Here is a 25,488-nt window from a genome sequence, read left to right on the forward strand (position 1 = left end):
TATGAGTGGGAATGAGAATGTATGGAGGTTTCCTGATGATGGGTTGCAGCTGGAAGAAAACATATGCTGGATAAGTTGGCGGTTCATTCCACTGTGGCGACCCCAGCTTAATAAAGGGACTAAGCCGAAAAGACAATGAATAAATGAAGATGGCTGCTGATAATTCAGGCACCATCACAATAAATGGGATGTCAAATATGAATATATAGAAGTTATATAAATTTTATTTATTATATAAATTTAGCCTGAGAGGACTTTCACAATACTACGAAAGAAATATTGTGTTTTTTACATATTGTATAGTGTTTTCTTTTTACATATTTTATGGCTACTATAAAAAAAAAATACAGCTTAAATAATAGTAAAATATAAATTTATTAATAAAATAAAATAATTTCTATATTTTTATCCAAGTTGTTATACAGAAAATAAAAGCTCTGTGCTTTGCAAATCTCCCGTTCTTCGGCGTTCTCTGTGGCCAGAAAGGTCTGCATGACTTTCACAGCATGAAATGAAAATGTCTTTCCTCTTATGCTGTTGGTAACTTCCTCTTTCTCCGAGTCGAGAGGTGTGCGTACAAATGTGAAACAGTCAAGTGGAGGCTGCTGCTGACACACGTCTGAATGAGATGCCTGTCTAATGAGTCCACAGAGCAAGAACCTTCATCAAATGATACTAAAATACTCTTGAACTGTCTGTACTAACCAAGGAGGTGAAGAAGGCCACAGATTCTCCACAATCATGCTGAAGCAGTTTAACATCTTAAAGCAGTTTGGAAATGGGGGGAAGTAAGTACTTTCATTTGTTGATTTCAGACCATGGTTGTGGCGTTGTTTGTGACAGTGTTACTGGAATGTCATCACATGTGATCTTTTTATTCTGTAGACTTGCTTATTTTCTGTAGAAAAATATAATATTAATAGCTTGACTTCTACTAACGTGACTGAAATGAGGAAGGTGATTTTTTAAATAGTGTGTTGTGCTGAAAATGTGAATCTGATAACAGTGTGATTAGATCTTTACTACTTTTTATTACTCTGACCATGCTATTTTTGACTTTTTTCAATTGTTTAAGCCTGAGGAACCTAAGGTTGACTGTAAAAATGAAGTATGAGAATTTAGTAAGTTCAGCCACATTTACCCTCTGGTGTATGTTCTCTGACATTATATACTGCTCAAAAAATAAAGGGAACACTTTAACAACACAATGTAACTCAAAATGTTCCCTTTATTTTTTTGAGCAGTATATTTCGCTGTATTTATTATTTTGTGAAGTCAAAATAAGGTGTTAGGTATCTATTATCTTATTATATGTGTCATTTCTTTTGTGAGGGTGGAGAGCATACTTTGTAGGCTGCACAGAACAAGATGCTAGTTTTGCAAGCCGCCTTGTATGACGTTAACAGGATATTAATAAACTTCTAAAGCCCAGACGCAAAGCACACACAATACCACGCTGGTGAAATTGTTTTTGTGACCTTTGTAGCTGAATACGTTAAAAACATGAACAGTATGTGCTTGCAGGAAAATTAAATAATCTGTATTGTTAATTGATGTATTGTATGTACAGTAGCATGTAAATGCTTTAGGTCAGCTCGTTTTGTAATTGTTAACTTGTTTATTTATTATTTTTACACTCTGGTGCTGTTCAAATTGTCAATCATGTTTTTTATATAGTATTGAAAAGGCTTTTTCAGGGGATCTTAAATTATGTTTATATTTTATATATTTAGATATGATCTGTTTTAGCATATACTTAGCAGATAAACAGATGAGTAGAGTTTTTTATAACAAAAAGTGAAAGTAAAGACATTTATAACGTTACAAAGTTTATTTATCAAATATTTCTGAAATCATAAACTGTTTTCAACATTTCAACAATGTTTCTTGAGTATAAATCTGCATGTTAGAATCACTATCCAGTATAACACTGAATACTGGAGCACTGTTTAAAAAAATCAGCTTTACCATCATAAAAATGACATTGATTTTAGATTATAAACCATATTACAATTCATTTAACACAGCCTTTGCTCAACTGATGCATTTCAAAAGCACAAAAAACTTACAACCTTAAACTTTTGAACTTTACTGGAGATTGTAAAAGTAAAATGAAGTGCTTTAAGCAATATTATTTTCTTTTTTACTAACCTCAGATCTTTTTTTATTGACTAATAAGATGTTGATTCAGAATATAAAATCTGCTGCAATAGTGATGTAACCTGATCTCCTCATCAGTGTATGTGTGTTTGTATGTGTGAGTCTTGGCTGCTTAGAAAGCATTGCATAAAAGTGCACGTCACCTCGTCTTTATCAACTGTTCCGAACAGAAGTGCAGATCCAGTTTGTGTATTAATGCACAATAATACATGCAACACAAGGTTGTGGTTAAAAATGAGGGAGAGCTAGTAAAATGGCTTCAGTCAATACAGTCCACTTCCCCTCACTCTGGCCTATTTTGTACAGCGGCATCAGCTGCTCTTATTTTAGTGTGGTGTTGCTGTATGTTTCTGCATCTTAAAGTGGTTGATTTGTATTTTCAACATGAAAACACTTTACAATAAAGTCACATTAGTAGACATTAGTTAATTCGTTAAAATCAGCAACGTGAAAAAAGACAGATTTATTAGAGTTACTATGTTACATTAGTAAAAAACAATCAACAACTGGATTTTCTTAGTTATTTACTACACACTTATGACTTGTAATGAGATTAGGACTGATTTTATCATGTTATTAAGAATTAACCATCAAATGAATATCACCTAAATTTAATATAATCATTTGTAGGTTTCATGGTGAGTTTAGTTAAATTAATGTTAACTATTGGAGCCTTATTGTGTGTTGTGGAAAAATCATACTCATGTAAAAGTACTATTACTTACCAAAAAAATGTAGTGCAAGTAAATTTAAAGTATCTTTTGTAAATTTTACTCAAACTATGAGTATAACGTAGCCCTTGTAAAAGTGATTAGCAGTAGTGAGTATTGAGTATTACACTGTGAAAGTTTGATGCGTTTACATCTAGTTTGTGTAAAAACGTAACATCCTGTTGTGCATTTAGTTATTGTTTAAGAAGTTATCGTTTAATTTGACAATTTCAGTCCTCATTCGGTAGGCATCCATCATCTTCTCATTAGTGATATGCAGTCTAATCAGTCTCCTGTTCTTGTGTGTAACGTCTTTTTTATTTATTTTATAAGAGATAGTTACATTTGGTACACATCATAGAGAAAAAACATCACAACAAAAGAAAAAATAACAGAAATCAACACTAAAAACCAAATAAAAATATCAATAGAATATCTAGTCTGAGGATAGAAATAATAGATAAAGAAATTGTGATTGAAGAGGGCAAAATAAAAAAGACAGCAGCGATTTAGAGATTTAATGGATTATACATGTTAAAGGTCATGCAAGTTGTTTACATTTTTAATGTGTTCTTGTTAAGTGAATCAGAAATTGTAAGTAATTTTTAATCTTTTACATAAGTGCTGCAAAAATGGGCTTGCAATTTGAAAATGAATATCTATGAACATTAAACCTACAGAAAAATAGAATAAGGTTTATAATAAAGCAGACATGGGTGACACGGTGGCTTAGTGGTTAGCACTGTCGCCTCACAGCAAGAAGGTCACTGGTTCGAGTCCCAGCTGAGTCAGCTGGCATTTCTATGTGGAGTTTGCATGTTCTCCCCGTGTTTACGTGGGTTTCCTCCAGGTGCTCCGGTTTCCCTCACAGTCCAAAGATGTGTGTTACAGGTGAATTGGAAAAACTAAATTGGCCAATGAGTGTATGTGTGTGAATGAGGTATGGATGATTCCCAGTACCGGGTTGTAGCTGAAAGGGCATCCACTATGTAAAACAGAGGCTGGATAAATTGCTGGTACATTCCGATGTGGCTACCCCAGATTAATAAAGGGACTAAGCTAAAGGAAAATGATTGAATGAATGAAGCAGACATTAAAATTTGTATAAACCTTTTAAAATATTTACTTTTGGATTCACAGAAAAAAAATTCAATAAAGTGATGACTACAGGTTAAAGAAAAATAGATGTAGGAAAATTACCAATACAGCACAAAAAATGCATTCAAGTGAAAATAAAAAAACACATTACAAATACACGCACTTACTTATTAAACAATTCCTGAGAAAACCTATACTCAATGGGAGAAATGCACAGCTAGTGTTTTTCAGCCAATGACGAACCTCCAGTGAAAACTTTATTTGACTTTTCAATTTCACAAGGTTCCTTTCACAGCATTGATGTTGTAATGTAGTTAAAATACAATCAGTAAATAGAGATAAGCATCCATTTGGTTGTTCAAAGTGTAAAATAAAATGAACAATCGTATGAACGTAACGTTATTAGCAGCAGGCTAGCGCAGAAACTCCATTGAAAATAGTGGTGTAAAATTAATTTCCATATTGTAAAGACATGGCGGGGGAAAATGTTATTTAATGCAGTGCTTCTTGTTTGGTCTTATACCCACTTTATATCGTATCTCAGCCAGGGAGTGAAGATTTGATGTTTTTTTTAAAGAAATCAGATCTTAAACACTGCAATTTTGTATGGTATGAAAATTCACTAGAAGCTCTGGGGCTGGCTGGCTGAAAATAAAAGTCTCTATGCATATACGCCATTACAGTAATTTGAATATATGTAATACAGTACTTCACACCACTGGTGTTAACATACTGTAGTGTAGCCATACATATTGTAACATATGTACTGTATAAATATTAACAGAATTTTCAGTCAGCATTTCAGCATGTAGTTGACCAGATTAACACGCGAAAATGTCCTCAAAAAGCACTCTAAAAGTTTAAATAATAAAGAACTATTCAATGTATATCAATACTGTAGATGTTCATTAATAATAATAATTTTAATAATATCGGTATTTCTCTAATTTCACCAAACAATTGACTCTAACTTGAGTCATATTTCTCAGCTCTTCTACTTGTACTCAAGTGAGTCATTTCTTAAATATCAAAATATTTTCAGCCCTCAAGGATTCAGCAACTTTAGTAACAACAATGATATCACTTTCAGTTTGTGTCGGATTTTAGGGGATTCTTTTATCGGAAGACAACATTAGTCACTGATAGATTATTGAATCATTCATTCTACTGATTCATTAGATGTTGATTTACCTGGAAACAATTGAATGGACATGAAATTTCATACTAACTGTGTAGGCATGTCTTTTAAACAAGTGCTTGTGAATGCAATAAATACTTTACTATACCATGAGAGTTTTCGTGAACCTCAGTAATAAGGTGCAGATGAGTCATGCAATGATAGAAACATGATTAATGTATTTCCTGAGCATTGCCATGGCCAGGGTTTGAACACTGGGAGATAAAAATGCTGCTGTATTAATGCCTACAAAAAATATATGTTTAGTTAATATATTCATGTATTTCCTTAATTCATTTTTTAATTTTTTACTGTGATAATGTTCATGAATATGATTTAGTGTATCAGTGAATGATGAATGACAACTTAAGATCTACAGGATTTATGTAAATGTTTAGTGAATGCTTCATGGCTTCCAATATAAAAGCTTAATGGTGCCTACCTCCAGTGTTTTAATTTCTGCTGTTGTACAGATCTGTTGTAGTCCTGTACATTTTATTATACTACTGTTTTGATAGCATTTGACACTTTTGTTTAGATAATATCATAATGATTATGGATTTTTCTGATCAAATGCTTCCTCTTTTTTGGGTTGCTGTTTGCCTTCTGCGCCTACTTGTATGCTCTAAGGACTGTTATTATCCATTCACATGGTTAATCAGCTATACTAGACATTGAATAGATGTTAATAAAATACAATTAATGGGAAATTTTATGAACAATATCAATAATTCTTGTGTTTAATCAGCTATACTCATAGAGAAGACTCCAAATCCAGATCTGTTTTTACATTACTGTGACGGTTGGGTTTAAGGTTGGGGTTAGATGTTATTAAAATACAAGTAATGGGAAATTTTATAAATGATATAAATAATTATCGTTAACTTCCAGCAGTAGATGTATGTGATCCAGCTTATTAACCATGTGAATGGATGATAAGAGCCTTCTAAGCCTACCAGTAGGCGCAGAAGGCCCCTACTGTCCCATATCTATCAGCTGATAGCACTGATAATGCCTATACAATCGAGTGAATAAATCAATCAACTTCTCTTCCCCAAAGTCTTAAGAATTGTGTTTTAACTCAAATTAATTAAAATTAAAAAGTAGATTGAACAAGCAGTGAACTTATTTTTTTGAGTGTAATTCTTTTTGTTTTGTAGGTCACAAGATGCAACTGACCTTCTCACAGATGATCTGGTTTTGGTAAGGCATTTCTACCCTTACCTAACATTAAGTCATTGTTGCCGAGATACATTACATGAATACAGGTCAATGTAAATGAATGCTCCATCTGCTTGCTCTAAGGTTGAACAGCGCGTGGAGCCAGCCAAGAAAGCTGCCCAGATCATCCATAAGAAGTTGGTGGGTTGCCTGCAGAGTCAGCAGGGACTGGACTCGGAGAGACGAATGGTAAACTGACCCAACATTTAATCATGTGGTTCGTAAGTGTGTTGGACCAGCCTTTGAAGCAGATTAAGCAGCGGCTGTGTATGAGAAATGAGTAATGCTCAAAGAGACAAATGTAACGGTCCAGTGATGAAGTGTTGTGGCTGTGAAGATCATCAGCATGGACCACCATCACAGAGCATGATGGAGGGATTTCTTCCAATATTCTGTCTTGGCCTACTATTTTGTGAAGGATCTACATCGTTAATGGGGAGTCTGTCTTTTGAGGTTTTTGTTTTGTCTGCGTGTGGATAGTTATGTCTGGACGAAATAGTTTGGATATGTTTTCAAAGTGGTTGCAGCTATGAAGTGCTAAATACAAGACTGTTTTATTTTTCATGAACATTCTTAATTTACTGTTTTTTTGAAAAACAGATTTTGTGTGGAATATACAAATGGCTCAGTGGTTTGTACTGTCGCCTCACAGCTAGAAGATTGCTGGTTCAAGTCCCGTCTGAGCCAGTTGGCATTTCTGTGTGTAGTTTGGATGTTCTCCCCTTGTTTGCGTGGGTTTCCTGTGAGTTCTCCGGTTTCCCCCTCAGTTCAAAGACATGAGGTAAAGGTGAATTGAACAAACTAAATTGGCCATAGTGTATGTGTGTAAATGAGAGAGTTTATGGATGTTTCCCAGTACTGGGTTGCAGCTGAAAGGGCATCTGCTGTGTAAAACATATGCTGCCTAAATTGTTGGTTCATTCTGTTGTGGTGACCCCTGATAAATACGAGACTAAGCTGAAGGAAAATGAATCAATGAATAAAAGTAAATGTGGTGGCTTGTGGTTAACACAGTGGTGTCACAGCAAGAAGGTCACTGGTTGTAGTCCCGGGTGTGGAGTTTGCATGTTCTCTTTGTGTTTGCAGAGGATTTCTCTTGTTCCTTCAATTGTGAATCATTCCACTGTGGTGACCCTTGGTGAATAAAAGTAAAATGAATGAATGATTGAATGAATGAATGAAAGACTATCTAACACAATTTCTAATCGTAACTTTTTGATTTAGTGGTTAATTTGTATAAATTTGTACAATCTCATTCGCACAATTTTGTACAATTTAATTTTCTTTTATTTGACTTTGTATGACACTTCTATGTTGTATACTGTAAAAAATGTCAGTTATTTCAATGGCAAACTATAAAATGCTACAGTAAAAATCTGTTACCTAGTTAACATTAAGTTTCCTTAATATAAAAATATAAAAAATATATATATTTAAAAAAAAAAAATAATAATAAAAAAAAAAAATATATATATATATATATATATATATATATATATATATATAATATATATATATATATATATATATATATATATATATATATATATGTATGAAGGTCAATAAACATAAATCATTTTTTCAAATTTGGCTGTGTAACACTTTGCTTTTGCGTTTTGTACGCATTACTATGGTTCTTTTTAGTTTTTTCTGCATCAGTTGTGTTATATACATTAGTGTTGTACGTTACATCTAATGTTGAGAAATAATGTTTATTCTATTACTTTAACTTTATATCTGTTACCTTTATGGTGTGTCTTAATTGTGTGAGGCGACAGTTGTGTGTAGTTGTGTGAGGCTATTTATTAGTATGCTTTTAGTATATGCAGGAAAAGTTGTTTAAAATGAGCATTGGTTCTTTATACGACATTCTCATAACTTTATAGTTGTGTTTATGTGTGGTAACAAAGCATGTGATGTGTAGATGTTAGTACTTCAAAAGATTTGTGTATTAACATTATTAATTATTGAAGTAAGTTTGTATAAGGTAAAATTGTGAGTTTATTTTAAGTTTTGCTCTGGACCTTTAACAGTAAAATACTGTCAACCGCAGCTGTAGTTTTTTATCGGAAATTTTACATATTTTTTTTTTAACTGTGTTTTTTTGCACACAATATTTCATATTTGGATGCTGCTTTATGAGTGAGTCATTGAATTATTCACTCCGATGAATTAATTCTGGAAAGAAGAACTACTCCTCTATATTGAGTTGTTATTGTTTACTTAACACACTGCTTATAATTAACTGAATAATAACACTTTAACTGTAATTATCTGCAGCCTTGTGTACATTGCTGTGTGTGGTGTGAAGTTTCTGATTTAGTGTAGAAAATCTGGTCTATTTCCTAGATTTTTGCTTAGCCTAACTTTCATTTATCCTTTGTGTCTTGCGTTATGTTAGGAAATTGTACAATTATGTTGTGTTGCTCATGCGAACTATTATATGATATGGTATTTTAAAAGCAGAACTGTCAAAAACGTGACATGCAGCACACATCCTGGTTTCCTCACTTAGTTTGCTCATTCACACTTTTTATTATTTACAGAAAAAATTACCCCTCATGATGTTGTCTGTCAGTATGGCTGAGAGCATTAAGGATTTCGATGGTGATTCTTCTATAAGGTGAAGGTTTGAATGATTTAATCTCTTATTATGAATGATGTTCTAAGTTGCAGCAATAGATTTGAAATAAATAGTTTTCAAATACAACAGGCAGAGCTTTGCTGCAGTTTGATTAGATGGCAAAAGTCGAATATCATGGACAGCAGGCTTTAAATTTTGTGCAAATTCAGTGCAATACGGAAAGTAAAAATGTTTAAATCTAACATGTGATGTTTAATTTTACAATGTAGATTGTCAAAGCAGCTTAAAAAAGAAGTTCAAGTAGATTGAAACAGTGTCAGTCCAGTATTCAGAGTTGAAGTTTAGTTTAGTTCAGTTCAGTGTGGTTTAAATTTCACTGCTGAAAGTCCAACCACTGAAGAGCAAATCCATCATTGTGCAGTCCCAAACCAAGCAAGCCAGTGGCGAGAAACAAATTTCTCTAAGTCAGTGGTTCTCAAACTGTGGTACGTGTACCACTAGTGGTACGCAGGCTTCCTTCTAGTGGTACGCGGAGGAATGAAATATGTCATGTACATGCTACACACATTTCAAAATTTATCAAAAATGATGTATATAATATGCCATATATGACATGTAGCCTATATTTCTGAGGTAATCTGCCACTTTTTTTAACTGTGCAGAGTTGTAGCTGCTTTACTGGGCCTACAATGCTACTGTATTTCAAAACTGCTCATTTTGGTGGTACTTGGAGAGTCAATTCTTTTCTGAGGTGGTACTTGATGAAAAAAGTTTGAGAACCACTGCTCTAAGTGATGAAAATGAAGAAAAAAATCCTTGAGAGACAATGAAAAAACCTTGAGAGACTGCGTCCTTTACGATATCTATTGTAATAGACGCAGTATCCAAAATGGCTAACAAAAACATCTGTCATGATACTTTTTGAAATGTTGATATACCCCAGGTACAGCTAAGCATGATGTCAGGATTGCAGTTGCTTTGGAAATACACATTTTACAGTCAGTTTCTAAGAACACCTGAACTCTTTTTTTTTTTTTTCGTAGGAAAGTTTTGGAAATGTGCTGCTTCATGCAAAATACCCTGGCGCAGACTTTGGCTGACTTCGAAATGAAACTGGAGAAAGAAGTTCTTGTGCCTCTGAATAAGCTTAGTGAGGTAGTTATTTATTTTTTTTTTACTACCAAACCAGGTGAACTAAAACAGTCATAATTCATGACCTGTTTCTGTTATCTACACAGGAGGACTTGCCAGAGATCTTGAAAAACAAAAAGCAGTTTGCTAAACTTACTACAGACTGGAATAATGCTCGTACCAGGTGATTTTCTCATTTATGTCAGTGTGACCACATATGATTTACACTTCTTCAACATGAATTACAACTTCATATCTTTGCGAGCTTCTTTTCTTTTTTTTTTTTTTTTTTAAGATGTAATTGTGTCGTGAAAAGTTTTGCTATGTTTGACTTTTACATGTATTCTCACTTTCAGATCTGAGACCAGCACAGGCCCACAGGCCAAGCAGCACGGACTGAGAGAAGATGTGGAGGAAGCCTGGAGAAGACTGGAGTCTATTAAGGTTAAACTTAATTAAAGCTGCTTTCTTTATTATTCTACCATAGTCAGTTTATAAATCTTGTTTAGTCATGATAGCTCCTTTATGCTATCAATCACATAATTTACTACTTGGCACGAGCTGGTTGGTTTCTGCTGATTCTGCAGTCAATGAGATCCTTGCTTGAAATTGAACTCTTTCTCTGACGGCGTTTTTAAAAAAGCATGTTTGATTATTTTTGCCTCTTTTTGACAGCGCACAGAATGTTTTTTGCTATGAATATGTGAGCGTATTATATAGCAAAATAAAAAGATTGGCATTTTTGCAATTTTATCAAAGCATTGTATCCTATCTTTTTGTTCTTAACACCACTAGAATGCAGATAGGTTTAATAAAAATTCAACCTATTTTTAAAAAAATAAAATAAGATCCCGAACATGAGTGATCAGAGTCAGAGTCAACAAACGACTGCCTTTTCAGCTGTACACCTCTTCAATTTTACATGCAATCTGATCTGCACTTTTATATTTCATATGCTATCTGATACCCTGATTGTTTTTGTATTTCGCACATGGGAGACCCAGAAGTCCTGTAACTCTATGTATGTGCTATTACTTCCCTTACAGTAATACTCTTAGAACATGGATTGCCATAATAACTCAATGAACAGTGGTGTGAACCTATACAGTTTGGTTTGGTTGTGATAATCATAGGTTAACCATGTCATCTTTTTTCTGGTAATATCCTCTTTTGGGGCTAAAAATGTGTACGGGCAGGATTTCGAAATCTGCTAAAATATCCAGGATTTAGCATTTGCTTTCTACAGCCATCATTAATTGTACTTGTTTTTTCATTACTTTACCTTTTTCTTTAAGCCTGATTTATTTGTCTTGCTCCACAGTCTCCGCTGATTGCGAGCACACAGCCGGCTTTCCTTTACTGATACCAAACTGACTGCAACTGCATTACGCTGTATCAAAAAAGCAATTCCTTTTGACAATCTTCTCGTTAATGGCAGGGAAAAATTTAAGTAGTCTGATTGATTGTTTACTGAAAGCTGATTTTAAACTGTTTTCACAGACAAAACTTAAACCAGGCATAGGCCTTACATTAAATTGCGGTAGTTTAAGTCCATGTGGTATGAAAATGGACAATGTTTATTTTGCTAGGTCTCATTGTTATTCTTAAGGTAAATTATAAATTTGTGAAAATTAATCCAGTGGAAACCTGAGGGCTTCCATAGCAGCCGTATACTAATACCCTTAGCCAAGCCAATTTTACTGTCAGATTGCTATAAGGGAATGATGATGCACAAAGAAAGCCCCGCCCTACTCAATACTCCAATATTCAGTTGAAAGCACATCAGCATACTGAAATAAAAGTCTCAGCAACTTTTAATTCATGACAGACTTTATACAGCCTTCCTAAAGATACCTTTGAGAAACATTACAGGTGTACATCTAGAGCCAAAACACATATGGACATATTTAAAATTTTATCACTGAAGCTTATTTTAGGTTTAGGAAAGCAATGTAGCACACATGCATTTTGGTCTGGGACTAGCCTTAAGCCTTGTCTGTGAAACAGGAGGTTGGAGTTTCTCAATGTAAAAATATCTGTAAATGAACAGTTTTTCATATTTAGTGATTTATGTTTTTATTTTTTAATATTTATGATTATGAATTGCATCTTGACACCTTGATCCTTCTTCTGACAAAATTTAACCTTAAAAAGTTGGAAAACGTTATTTTTATGAGCATTTTCAATAGTTTAAGTGATAATTGTTTGGGTTGGTGTTGTATTTTTTGCTGCAGAAACCTTAAACTATACTGCAAGTACATTTTCTGTTATTTTACAAACTTAGTTCTCTATATATTATTTCTAATTATTAATATTATACATCATATGATTTAAAACTACTAAAATGTCAATAAAATTAACTCTGTTATATTTTGGAGTTGAATTTTCAACATCAAAAGTAGACAAAACAGAGATCAAGGTCCCATGATGAAATTCACAATCGTAAATAAACGGTAAACACAAAATACTGAAACTGTTAATTAACTGATATTATTTACAGTGCACCTCTCCCAGCACTGATCTGCTATATTTATGTATATGTATTGTATATCCTGTATGTCACCCCAGTGCCTGTCTGTCAATTAGCGAAAGCAAGTCTACACTTGCTGAGTAGCAGCAGCATTGTGCAGATGTAGGCTATCAAGACCAAACAAACTAACAATATTATATCCTTTAAAGTCTCCCTGAAATCAAAGTGAGTTTTAAACAACTTTTATTATTAATATGTCTGCCTTAACGACGCAGTGGCGCAGTGGGTAGCACGTTCGCCTCACAGCAAGAAGGTCGCTGGGTCGCTGGTTCGAGCCACAGCTCAGTTGGTGTTTCTGTGTGGAGTTTGCATGTTCTCCCTGCGTTCGCGTGGGTTTCCTCCGGGTGCTCTGATTTCCCCCACAGTCCAAAGACATGAAGTACAGGTGAATTGGGTTGGCTAAATTGTCCGTAGTGGATGAGTGTGTGTGTGTGTGTGTGTGTGAATGTTTCCCAGAGATGGGTTGCGGCTGGAAGGGCATCCCCTGCGTAAAAACTTGCTGGATAAGTTGGTGGTTCATTCCGCTGTGGTGACCCCGGATTAATAAAGGGACTAAGCCGACAAGAAAATTAATGAATGAATGTCTGCCTTAAGTTTTTGTATAAGCTAATTTCCAAATATTTATATTTCGAAGATAAAAACTTGTAGTCTCTAAATTCCAACAATATGGATTGGTGATTTTGATGGCATCACTCTTCGCTTCAGCTTCTCATCAGATTTTTGGTACATTTGAATGCTCTCCTCCCTCTACACGGCTAAAATCTGTCACTTGTTGACACTATCTGTGACCCTGCACCGCAAAACCTTATGTCGCATGGGTATTGTAAAGTGTATTTTAATTTGACCTGTGAAGACACATGAGTTGGTGCATGTGAGGAAACACAAGTGTGAGTCAAAGAGCTTTGTGTTCTCTAGCATACAAGTCTGCTATCATCATTATGAAGAGAATGAGATAAACATACATCACAGGAATATTTTGGCAATTGACAAAAATATATTAGTTCAAAATGACTGATGGGAACACGGTGGCACAGTGTGTAGCACAATCCCCTCACAGAAAGAAAGTTGTTGGTTCGAGCCCCAGCTGGGTCAGTTGGCATTTCTGTGTGGAGTTTGCATGTTCTCCTCATGTTCGCTTGAGTTTCCTCTTCGGTTTTCCTCGACAAGTCCAAAGACGTGTGTGCTATAGGTGAATTAGGTAAGCTAAATTGGCCTTCAAGAGTTCACACTTAGCTGATGATTGTTTATAAAGCTTGTTTGGCATGCTGACCCAGGAGAGAGGCCTGAGCTCATAAGATCCTCGAGCCCAGGGCTCCCTCCTGTTTGCAAGGCGAGAGGGGAGTTTGAGCTCAGGTAGATTTTGAGAACCTTCTGCTGTATTAGCTAATGAACAGATAGTGATTGCTCTTACGAGATAACTACTTACTAGGAGCATGTCTCTGATGCCGATTTGGATTAGTCAATTAACATAGGTTTCATGTTTTTTGACGGTGGGAGGAAACCAGAGAACCTGGGGGAAACCCACATGAGCACAGGGAGAATGTGTAAACTCTGCACAGAAACGTCTACTGGTTTGGTTAGGACTAGAACCAGAGACATTTTTGCTGTGAGGCAACAGTGCTAACCACTGTGCCACCGTGCCACCCAACTAGAAAAGGAGGAGATTTAGGGGTGTAAGGGGGGATTCTTCAAAAACAAGATGGCTGTCATATGGAACTTAGGGTATTTATAGTGTCTTAAGTATCGTCTGATTGGTGAATCATAAATTGAATAATGCGGGGCTGGCTGCAAGCAATCATGAGCATGTGATCCTCTTGAAATTAGTTTAAATAAAATTCACGTTGTGTATGTGTGTGTGATTAAGTGTATATGGGTGTTTCCCAGTGATGGGTTACAGCTGGAAGTATATCTCATAAGTTGGTGCTTCATTCCGCTGTGGCAACCCCAGATTAATTATAGTACTAAGCTGAAAAGAAAATGAATGAATAAAAATTACAGATTTTTCTTTTATGAGAAGAAATATAAGGGTATTAAGTAAACAATATGCTCAATGAAGATACACACACACACACACACACACACACATATATATATATATATATATATATATATATATAGTAGTGTGCATTTGTATTTATTATACTAAAATATGACACTAAAATGATGATACCCTCTATTTGGCCTAACTAAACTAAATTGCTCTTCTTTCTTCAGTTGAACAAAAACCAAGATATTTTGAAGAATGTTGGAAACCTAGCCATTGACTTACATAGTTTTTTTCTGCTTTGGAAGTTAGAGGTTAACTGTTGCCAACATTCTTCTAAATATCTTTGTTTGTGTTTGATAGAAGAAATCAAATCTTTAATGACAGATGAAACTTTTGTTTAGATGGAGGTCAACTGTTTTGTGGTCAACTTTCCCTTTAACCTACTTAAAGTTAGCTGATTTTAAGCCAGAATCATGAAACACAATCTCTTCATATTGTTGTATGTTAGGCTACTTTTACAAATGGTTGTGATAAAATTAAATTTGGCTACCAGCTGAACCTTTACAGCCTGTTTAAATGAAGCTCACATTATGTGCTGATCTCATTTCCTCCTGCTGCTGTTCATACTGTCTAAAAAGCATCTTTCAATGTGCTGTGAAAAAAGTCAGTTAAACAAAAATTATTATTAACAATTATTATTACTTTAGCTTAAGCTAATTGGGCTCGCTAAGACAACATTACATAATATTTTCAAAGAATTCACAGGAAGGAAATCAATAAAACAATGCATTTTCTTTTTCTCAGGATCAGTACTCTGCAGACCTCTATCATTTTGCCACTAAGGAGGATGACTATGCCAGTTACTTCACCCGTGTGAGTAGATGTTTATTAATCTGTATATTTGTTTACCTCCACAGGCCCATTCAGTATTGCCGAATCAGGATCTATTCCATTTTAAACTCATATTACACTATACATCATTCAGCATTATCATTAATATTCATGAAGGCTTAATTATTAGATTATATTTGGTATTTCAAAACATCATTTTGATAAACAAAAAATGAAAAACTTTTTTACACAACAATTCAAAAATTTAAAACCAATGTTATGGTCCCTACTTAAACAAGACTCATGTTCTAAGACAACGTAACTTAAAAAAACAATGGTCATAGTGCAACATCTGAATTATTTATTAGTATAAAAATATTAGCAAAACAAACCAAGACGACAAGAGATGGGGAACCCAACAACATATTAAATAAATAACTAAACAAACGTAAAGCAGAATGGAACTCCCCACTCCAACCTAAAGTCAAAAAGAAAATACAAAGGAAAACACAACAACTAAGCTGTCAGAAACTGTGATGGCATGGAGGAATGAGCGATAGCGAGAAGTCCGCTTCCTTCCATTTTAAAAGCCTGACATCACCAAATCAACCAATAGAAAACTGAAAAGGGAAAAAGACAAAACAAGATCAACTGAAATTAAAAGTGAAAGTGCCGCACTTTAATGAGGATCTCTAATGAGAATAGACAGCCCCAAGTGAGTAGCCATTTAGAATCTGCTGCCATGCTAACACAGGCATTTTTATCCCCACCCTGTTTTCAAAATAGAGCTGGGAGAACAATGTCACCTAAATTTAAAGTGACAGTCACCAAAAATGGCACAATTTGGATCAAAGCCTAAAAGGCAGTTTCTGAGCGTTATTAAACACTATTTATGCAGTATTTTAAGCTGAAACTTCACATACACACTCTAGGGTTACAGAGGCTTATTTTACATCTTGTAAAAAAGGGCATAGATTCTCTATTAGGAAAAGCACAATAGGAGAACCATGTGACTTGCTTCAAGTAATTTCACTTTCTTTGGTGGGAAACTCTGGAAAGCATTGAGGTGTCATTATTTTACTCTTCTTAATTTGTAGAAAATGTTTAGGATACAGCAATAAAATAATAATTATCTTCTCAACTGTTATATTGTGATTTCAGTGAATTTCTCGTTCACTTTTTTAAAGCAATATCATGATGGAAATGCAATTCTGTTTCAAACATGCTGTGTGGTATCTGGTTTGAGGTTAACATCTTGAGCTAAAAGCACAAAATGGAGGAAAATGTCAACTTTTTTATTGTCAACTGTGGTAAAACCACGTATAACCATAATCTAAACAGCATTTAGATACACAATCAAATGTTCTCTATCACATATAGACATATTGTATTATTTATTACAATTATAATGGATTCAGTTTACTGCAAATTAAATATTTTGTGATATGTCAGCCCAGTTTAAGGAACAGGAATGGAAAATGCTTCAAATGTACCACCAATTCTGTAATCTGTCACAGGGGATATATGAAAACGGCAATACTAAAAACAAGAATGAAAAACTGGTTTTAGTTGATTGTTGTTGAGTAAATGTACATTTAGTATTTATTGATTTATTTGAGTTTGTTTTACAAGAAAATAGTATTTCAGTTTTTCTAGTTTAAATCAACATGTTAATGTATCTATAGTTATTAGCTTATTCTGAAAATGTACCAGTATATACATTTCTGGAGAGTGCCAAATGCGTCTCAAGAGCTAGGTTTTTTGCAGTTTTTGTGAGTCCGTTGTGTTTGCTTTTTGAGGTTTCAAATTCAGATCTCTCTTATGAGTGCCATTCGCAGCTGCTGTTCTCATGTAAATCGGACTGACTGATTGACTGACTGATCGACTGACCCACCCTCCTCTTTCCCTAAACCCAACCAAGAGTGTTTTTTTAAAAAACACAGATTGACCTGCCCACCCAATTCTCTAAACCAGTGGGCACCTAACTTGTTCCTGGAGGGCCGGTGTCCGGTAGATTTTAGCTCCAACATTAATCAAACACACCTGAACAACTTAATCAAGGTTTTGCCAAGTATACTTGAAACATCCAGGCAGGTGTGTTGAGGCAAGTTGGAGCTTAACCCTACAGGGACACCGGCCTTTTTGTTGATTGTTGACCCCTGCCCTAAAGCCTTCCGACAGTTTTAAAAAGCAATCCAGAAAAAGAAAAGCCCTCACCTGATTTTTACCTAGTTTTCAGATTTTACCACATTCTCATCCTGTTATTTACTTGCTTATTTTATTTTTGTCTTGACCGTATTTTGGAACCGCTTTTCACCGGACTCGAACACTGTCGTTGTGGTCAATTCGACTCAAGTCTCAAGTCCGCTGACAGACATAGTGAACTAACTAGACAAACTGGTAACAGCAGGAAAGGCGTCCATAGGGAGGTAAACGGTCAGCCAATAAGCACGAAAAGGAATGCCATCATACCGCCCCATAGCGTTCGTTTTAAATTCGAAATGCAGCCATACGTACTTCTGGCTACATAGTTTGCGATCTCCAGAAATGTATAAGTTTAGAGCTCTGTTTTCAAAATGAGCCGATGTTGCAACACCTTGTGTGAGTTCTTGATGCACTTTTTTTTTTCAAGAAATACATACATTTATATTTATTTTTTCTTTTCATATGTCTTGACTTATTTGTGTTAATTAATATTAATTATGAATCAATTACTTAATATTAATTGTAATAATCAGTTCGTTTTTCATAAATGTTTCTGCACGCTAACTGAGATCTTCTGACAGCTTCTAGAACTACAAGCTGAATATCACAAGGCTTCATATGATTTCCTGGAGAGAAACATAACTGAGCTCAAGGAGAGTCACAGCCACACAGGTGAGCTGAAGAAAAGGATATTTACCACCCGATAGACCTCTGCGGTACCACCATTTCCATGTGTGTCTGTTTGACTACAGAGCCGCTGGTGAGTTCCTCTGAAAATAAGGTATTTGGAGAGCCGCTGCTGTCTCACCTTCAGAGCTGCAGGAGGAAGATTGCTGTCCCCATTGAGGAGTGTGTGAACATGCTGTTACGTACAGGACTCAGGGAGGAGGTATGTACACACATACGCGTCTGAGATCACATATGCAGCTTTGCACTATAACACAAATAACTGCACACCCACTGAGCGGCAGGCCTTGTATTTTCAGTATGTTGTTTCACTTTCTGACTCATATCTGCTATCTGTCTTTACACATGTCATCTAGGGGCTGTTCAGACTAGCAGCCGCAGCGTCTGTTATGAAAAAACTGAAAAGCAGTCTGGATTCAGGCACAGTCGACCACACTGAGTTTAGTTCTGACCCTCATGCTGTTGCAGGTGAGACTTATGCTAACATTTTTGTTGTTGTCTGACTAATGTTAAATGTTCTGAGTTTTTTTCTGGCTTTTGCATGACTTTCCACCTAACATGGCAAACATTTTTAGCTTTATTTAGTTTTTGGCAGTTCATTTACATGACAACAGCGTTTTGAGGAATATTAGGGTGATGCAGTGGCACAGTAGGTTGTGCTGTCGCCTCACAGCAAGAAGGTCACTGGTTCGAGCCTCGGCTGGGTCAGTTGCGTTTCTGTGTGGAGTTTGCATGTTCTCCCCGCATTCGCGTGGGTTTCCTCCGGGTTTCCCGGTACTGGGTTGTGGCTGGAAGGGCAACCACTGTGTAAAACATATACCGGAATAGTTGTCAGTTCATTCTGTTGTGGTGACCGCTGATAAATACAAGACTAAGCCGAAGGAAAATGAATGAATGAAAGTAATTGAGGGGCAGCATGGTGTCACAACAAGAAGGTTGCTGGTTTGAGTCCCAGCTGTATAGTTTGCATGTTCTCTTTGTGCTTGCATGTGATTTCTGTGGTTCCTTCAAAGTTCAAATATATGCGGTATACAGTAGGTGAATTGAAAGTAAATTAGCGGTTGTGTGTGTGGAAGACCTTTCTGGACACAAATTTCTATAATTAAGTGTTTCACAAGGAGAAGTTGACTTATGAAGTAAGGATATAACCCAGGTCACCATTTATGAAAACATGAACAGTTTGTTGTGAGGTTTGGGTTTAGGGATAGGGTTGGGTAATAGAAAATTCAGTTTGTACACTGTAAAAAATGCTGGGTTCCACTCAATCGATTTGTCTTAGAACAGCATGAAGGAATTAAGTTGCTTTATTAGTTTTTAGAAATTTAAGTGGATTGAACATAAAACAAAGTTGTCGCAGAAAAAAAAGCTCATTTTAAATAAGCAGTTTGTACAAACAGCAAACCACATTTTTGAGTGTACAGTATAAAAACAATGGAAACACATTAATTGTCCCCTTAAATCACACACAAAAAACATGTGACATGTACAGGTTTAGTTAGTTACTTATGATGGCTTAATTGTTTTTACTTATTTAGTGACATATGAAAAAGACCCACTGATGGGGACATTTTACTTCCCCTCACTAACTATAAAAGCTTAACAATTGGCCAGACCAAGTTTTTAATGACTGACACTTTTTTCTGTGAGGGGATGTGCTTTAAATAGTAACAGATTGAAAAAATGTGTTAACGCTAACATAAGATGATGATAATATCTAGGGCTCTATTTTAACTATCCAGACGCAAAGTGCAAAGTGCAAAGTGCAAAGCGCAGGACGCAGGACGTAGGACGCAAAAGCATTAAGGGCGTGTCCGAATCCACTTTTGCTATTTAAAGGACGCAAAAAAAAGAAACCCTTCACTATCGAGAAAACAGTTAAACAGAGCATCTGCAGTGTGAGAATGAGAGATGAGCCTCCTCATTATTTACTTTCACTCTCTTGGATAAGCAAACTTGTTGTGCGCACAGACATCAATTAGCCTATACATAATTATTTCATTTATTAAGCACAAAGATTTGTTTCAAAACTATTTCTAAATTCTGTGCCCCATATGGTCTAAAACCTGACAGGTGGGCAAATCTAAGCTTGTTTTAATAAAACAAATATAAATATGGATACAATAAATAATGCTACTACTAATAATAAAATTATACCAAAGCATATTGTCATGAATAAACAAACAATTTCCCCAGAGATGAAGAAGGCATGGAGGCGTTGGTTTTTATATTTATGTAGGCTAGAAAATAATAATTTTTGTAATATTTTAATATTTAAATTATTTTTCATATGTAAAGATATTTGCGTATTGCTCTACATCCTGTTTGTATTAAGCAATGTGTAAGCGAGGCGCACAACTAACGCGCTCTGCGCTGGACTATATACCTTCTCTAAGCTGGTTTATTAAACAGTCTATTTTAGTTCCTCAAAATAGCAACGCGCCAGCAATGCACCTCAACATGCCTTCCTTTTTAGACCAGAACGTCTATGGGTGCACATATGAGCACAAATGCATTTTTTATTTAAACAGAGTGGCGCAAAACGTCAAAACAACTCTTGCATCGAGCTGAAACTAGCCAACAACAATTGCGCCACATTGCGCTGGGTGTATGATAGGGCCCCTAATGTAGTTAATTTACCAAATGAAGCTTTGTTTTAAAATGTTATCTCAGACCCCTCTGAAGACATCTAGCTTGATGTGGGGAACATTTTTAAAAACCAGAAGTCAATTTAAATGCTTCTAACCACCAAAATCCTTCCTCTTTATTGTAGCAAAACATTTGTCTGCATATTTTAATCATGTCAGTGACTACATTTTTATATAAAAACTGCCTCGGTACATCTAAAATGTATTTTATTTTTTAAATATTTAAATAAAAATGTTGATTTTGTATGTTTCAGCTCCCATTCACTTTCATTGTAAAAGAAAAAGATGTTACGCTAAAAAAACAAGCTTCTAGTCGTGTAGGTTAGGAGCAGCATAAACATAATTACTAAAAGCTATTTTTGGGTGAACTATTTCATTTGGTTTGACTGGCACACATTTAAATCTTATAAAATATTATATATTATAAGATAATATATATTTATGTTTTAATTAAAATGTTTAATTAATTATTTTTCATTTAGTTTTTTATTTGATTAATTGATTAATTAATTTATTTTTTGCTGTCTTGCAGGGGCTCTTAAATGTTACTTGCGAGAACTGCCTGAGCCGCTTATGACGTTTGAACTATATGATGACTGGTTTGAAGCTGCAGGGTGAGTCTTTATGGTCTTTTTTTCTTTTGTATGGATGATGTTAAAACACTCCAAATGCTGAGTTTGCATTATGATTGTTTGTTTTTTTAGAGAAAAAGAAACGGATGAAAAACTAAAGCTGCTCCGGACAGCGTTGCAAAAACTTCCCACAGAAAATTATAACAATCTTAGGTACGGCGAATACCTCAAAATATCTCTTATCTACCTCAGTGTTTGTGTCACACCAAACCATTACACACTGTGCTTATAAATGACTTTGTGTCTCCATCAGATACCTTATTCAGTTCCTGTCACAATTATCAGAGCATCAAGCAGTGAATAAGATGACACCCAGTAACATTGCCATTGTGCTCGGTCCTAATCTACTGTGGCCTCGCTGTGAGGGGTCAGTATATTGAAGTCTTAACCTTTTCAATTCAATTCATCTTGATTTCTATAGCTCTTTTACAATGTAGATTGTGTCAAAGGCAAGCCGTTAACATATGACTTCTAGTAATTTGAAACAGTTTTAAGAGTTGAAGTTTAGTTTTTTTTCAATTCAGCATAGTTTAAATTTACTGCTGAAAGTCCAAACACTGAAGAGCAAATCTTTCAATGTGCTTTTGCATTTTAATCTCCTAAAACATCTCTTTGCCTTATATTTTTGCTTCAGAGAGACATCATTGCTGGACATGGCATCTGCTTCTTCAGTGCAAGTTGTGACTATCATAGAGCCGCTTATACAGCATTCCAAGAGCCTCTTCCCAGAAGGTACAGGAACATGACATAACATATAATAACATAGTTGTTAAATATTAAACATAAAGCGTTAAAGCAATAACTTTATTTTAATTCATTTCAATATGTTTAGCACTTCCAAAAGTTTGTTTCAGTTTATCTTTGTTTGTATATTATTGTATGGCTATTGTCACTTTTTTTCAGTCATTGCATTTAAATGTTATATACTTACAAAGATTAAAGTACATTTTGTTTTTTTTATATATATTAACAACCCATGTTATTGCCAGGATAAATTAATATACACACTACCTGACAAAACTCTTGTCATCAATCCTAGCTGTAAAAGGAACAAATAATAACTTGACATCTAGTTAATCGTTTGGAAAAGGTGGCAGAAGGTCGAATTTTCAGATGAGTCTTTTGTTGAGCTGCATCCCAATCATCTCAAATGAAGCAGAAGACCTATTGGAACCCGCATGGACCCAAGATTCTCACAGAAATCAGTCAAGTTTGATGAAGGAAAAATCATGGTTTGGGGTTACATTCAGTGTGCGAGAGATCTGCAGAGGGGATGGCAACATCAACAGCCTGAGGTATCAAGACATTTTTGCTGCCCATTACATTACAAACCACAGGAGAGGGCAAATTCTTCAGCGGGATAGTGCTCCTTCTCACACTTCAGCCTCCACATCAAAATTCCTGATAGCAAAGGTCAAGGTGGTCCATGATTGGCCAGCTCAGTCACCAGGTGTGAACATTATTGAGCATGTCTGGGGTATGATGGAGGAGTTTCCACTGCATCATGACTTTATATTTTATACTGTACATTATTTCTGTTAAGTGACAAGACTTTTATCTCAGCATAGTCAGTCCTAATTAAGAACTAATTAAATAAATAAAAATCTAGGCAGAACCATATTTTATTTTGTTAAAACAAGCGTAATCTAGAGGCCTTTGCCTTTTATATAAGCCACTTGTAATACAAAATTATTAACTAGAAGTTAACTTATTATTCATGTTTCTGAACCTGGAGAGGTGACAAAACTTTTGTCAGGTAGTGTATGCGTGTCTGTAAAAATCTTTGGTGTTTATTGTTGGAATACAGGCACAAAAGGGTTTTCATGGTATGTTCATTCTTGTCTTTCAGTTATCATGTTTTTTTTTTTTTAGACCAAAAGCAACCAAACAAAAATAAAACACTTAGCACCATATTGTCACCTTTAGGACTGAATCAAAGCATACAACACAAAATCAATACCTTTTATGGTGTAAATGTATGAAAGAACTTACAATCATAACAATTATGTGTGCTGTGCTGACTATGTGTATCCATGGAGAACCTAAAATGTGCATAGTCAAAATAGCACCAGGAAATATTTTGTTGCACCCACACAAATGAAAATTTGCTACAAGATGTGTCTTGACATCCGTATTGAATTGTGATGTGCAGCACTGCAACTACGGTTTGCTTGAACTTGGTATGCTTGAACCCTTAGTGGCATCTTGTCCTATTTTTGACTTTTTTGCTTTGCAGTTTGGATGACAGAGGAATCTTGCTGAAGTTTAGTTTAACCACAACCAAACCAGCCAAGTCTAAACACACCCTTAGTTGTGATGTTATCTCATTTCCTTTTGAGTTCCTTTGAAACAGGCAGACCAACAGACTTAGTTTTAATCAATTGACAGACACCTTCCAAATTCCTGATGAACAACCGTTAGGGAAATAAAGCTTTATTTTATGCATCGAACTTAAAAATAGCAAAACTCCAATTATAAACTTTCCTCATTTTCTTTTCAGAAGCTGATTTTGAGGTCCCAGAGCTCCCTGAAAGCCCGCTCTCAACAACATCCCAAAGACCTCTTTCTGACAGCATCTTACCTTCTCCTCCTTTTTCCTCCGGTCGACCATCCATATCAAAAACTGACAGGTAATTAAATCTCCTTTGTAGTTTCTAAGATGAAACCTCTCTCCTTGAATGAGAATCACTGAAATCTTATCTTTTATTTTAGCTCAGCCTCCTCTGATGACTTCGGGGTGACAATAGTTGTTAAATCAGCTCCTGTGAACCGCGACGCTGTTGTGTGGGACAACGATTCTGATCCAACCGATCAGCCACTGACACAGGATCACATGCCCACAGCACTTCCTCGTTACACTCCGGTACTCACTCCGAGCCAATCACAGGTTATGCCACAGATCTCCTGCATATCCGAGCCAACTCAGGATCTGCCCACCCAGGAGCCCACATTGAAGATCGCTGGTCCTTATAAACGTAAGTCTACAGTTATAAAAGCTTTTGCTTTAAGGTCTAGTAGGAGAAACTAAAATTCCAGTTGATTTCTGCAGCAAGGAGGTCATTCATCCAACAAAAGGCACCAAACTACACCAAAGGCCTTCTTGTAAGCCCAGCAATGTCATTCCCAACAGCCCAGACAAAGTTGCCTCCTGTTCCATTGCCTAGAGGCTCAGAAATAAAACCACCACTTTCACCCAAGCCAGAAACCATGTTAGTACCACTGCCTACATTACCTGAAGGAGGACCACCAAAGAAACCTCAAGGCAGAAGACCCAAAGTTCCTCCTCCACAACCACCGCAAGCATTGAACAAGCAGCTCTCATCTTCTGCTCAGTGAAGCCCAAAGGATACTTCATTTCTTTATCTATGAAGAAAATGTAAGTTAGCATGCAGTAGCATGCACAGCCTTTCACAATTTCTCTGTGTGACAGTGTGCACAAACACAGACACTTAACACATGTGCAAGAAAAAGATTCATGTCAGTGTCTCCTAGTGTGATTTATGCCCAGTTAAAAAGAGATTCTGTAGCCAGATTCTGTAGCCAGATTTTGACGCCGTACATTTGGCATCAGGCATGTGTGACTCTTGGGATTGAGTTCAGCACAACACACCTGTAAATTATGGGTGCTTCTCAATGTCTCTACTTATTTTCTCGTTCCTCTGTCCTACGACAGCAAACACCGATCAAGTTCAGCCATCTTGTAGCTATCTTAATTCTCTAAATGCACATTATGATGTCATGAGAAAGGATTCTTTGCGGATGTTTTTATTGACTAAACATGACCCAAGTTATATTAAACCAATTGGCTTGACTATGTCTCCCAGTTACGTTTCACATTTTCTACAATGTAATGTACTTTTCAGCACAAATTAAAATCAGTTAATAACTTA

The 25,488-nt window shown here is 35.6% G+C and overlaps 1 protein-coding gene across 1 annotated transcript; it reads left to right on the forward strand.

The window, feature by feature from the left end:
• Positions 1–508: 508 nt before the first annotated feature.
• Positions 509–25,488, forward strand: sh3bp1 (SH3-domain binding protein 1). Its single transcript, XM_087276147.1, has 18 exons — positions 509–788; positions 6,306–6,348; positions 6,451–6,555; positions 8,913–8,989; positions 9,994–10,105; positions 10,189–10,265; positions 10,438–10,525; positions 15,403–15,471; positions 18,216–18,306; positions 18,387–18,523; positions 18,678–18,789; positions 21,499–21,580; positions 21,671–21,751; positions 21,852–21,965; positions 22,233–22,330; positions 24,099–24,228; positions 24,311–24,573; positions 24,648–25,488. Exons 1-18 carry the CDS (start codon positions 742–744, stop codon positions 24,932–24,934), a joined length of 2,013 nt encoding a protein of 670 aa, XP_087132273.1. The 5' UTR covers positions 509–741; the 3' UTR covers positions 24,935–25,488.

This window comes from Danio rerio, chromosome 12 (genome assembly GCF_052040795.2).
Source record: "Danio rerio strain M-AB ecotype USA chromosome 12, GRCz13ab, whole genome shotgun sequence".
NCBI lineage: Eukaryota > Metazoa > Chordata > Actinopteri > Cypriniformes > Danionidae > Danio > Danio rerio.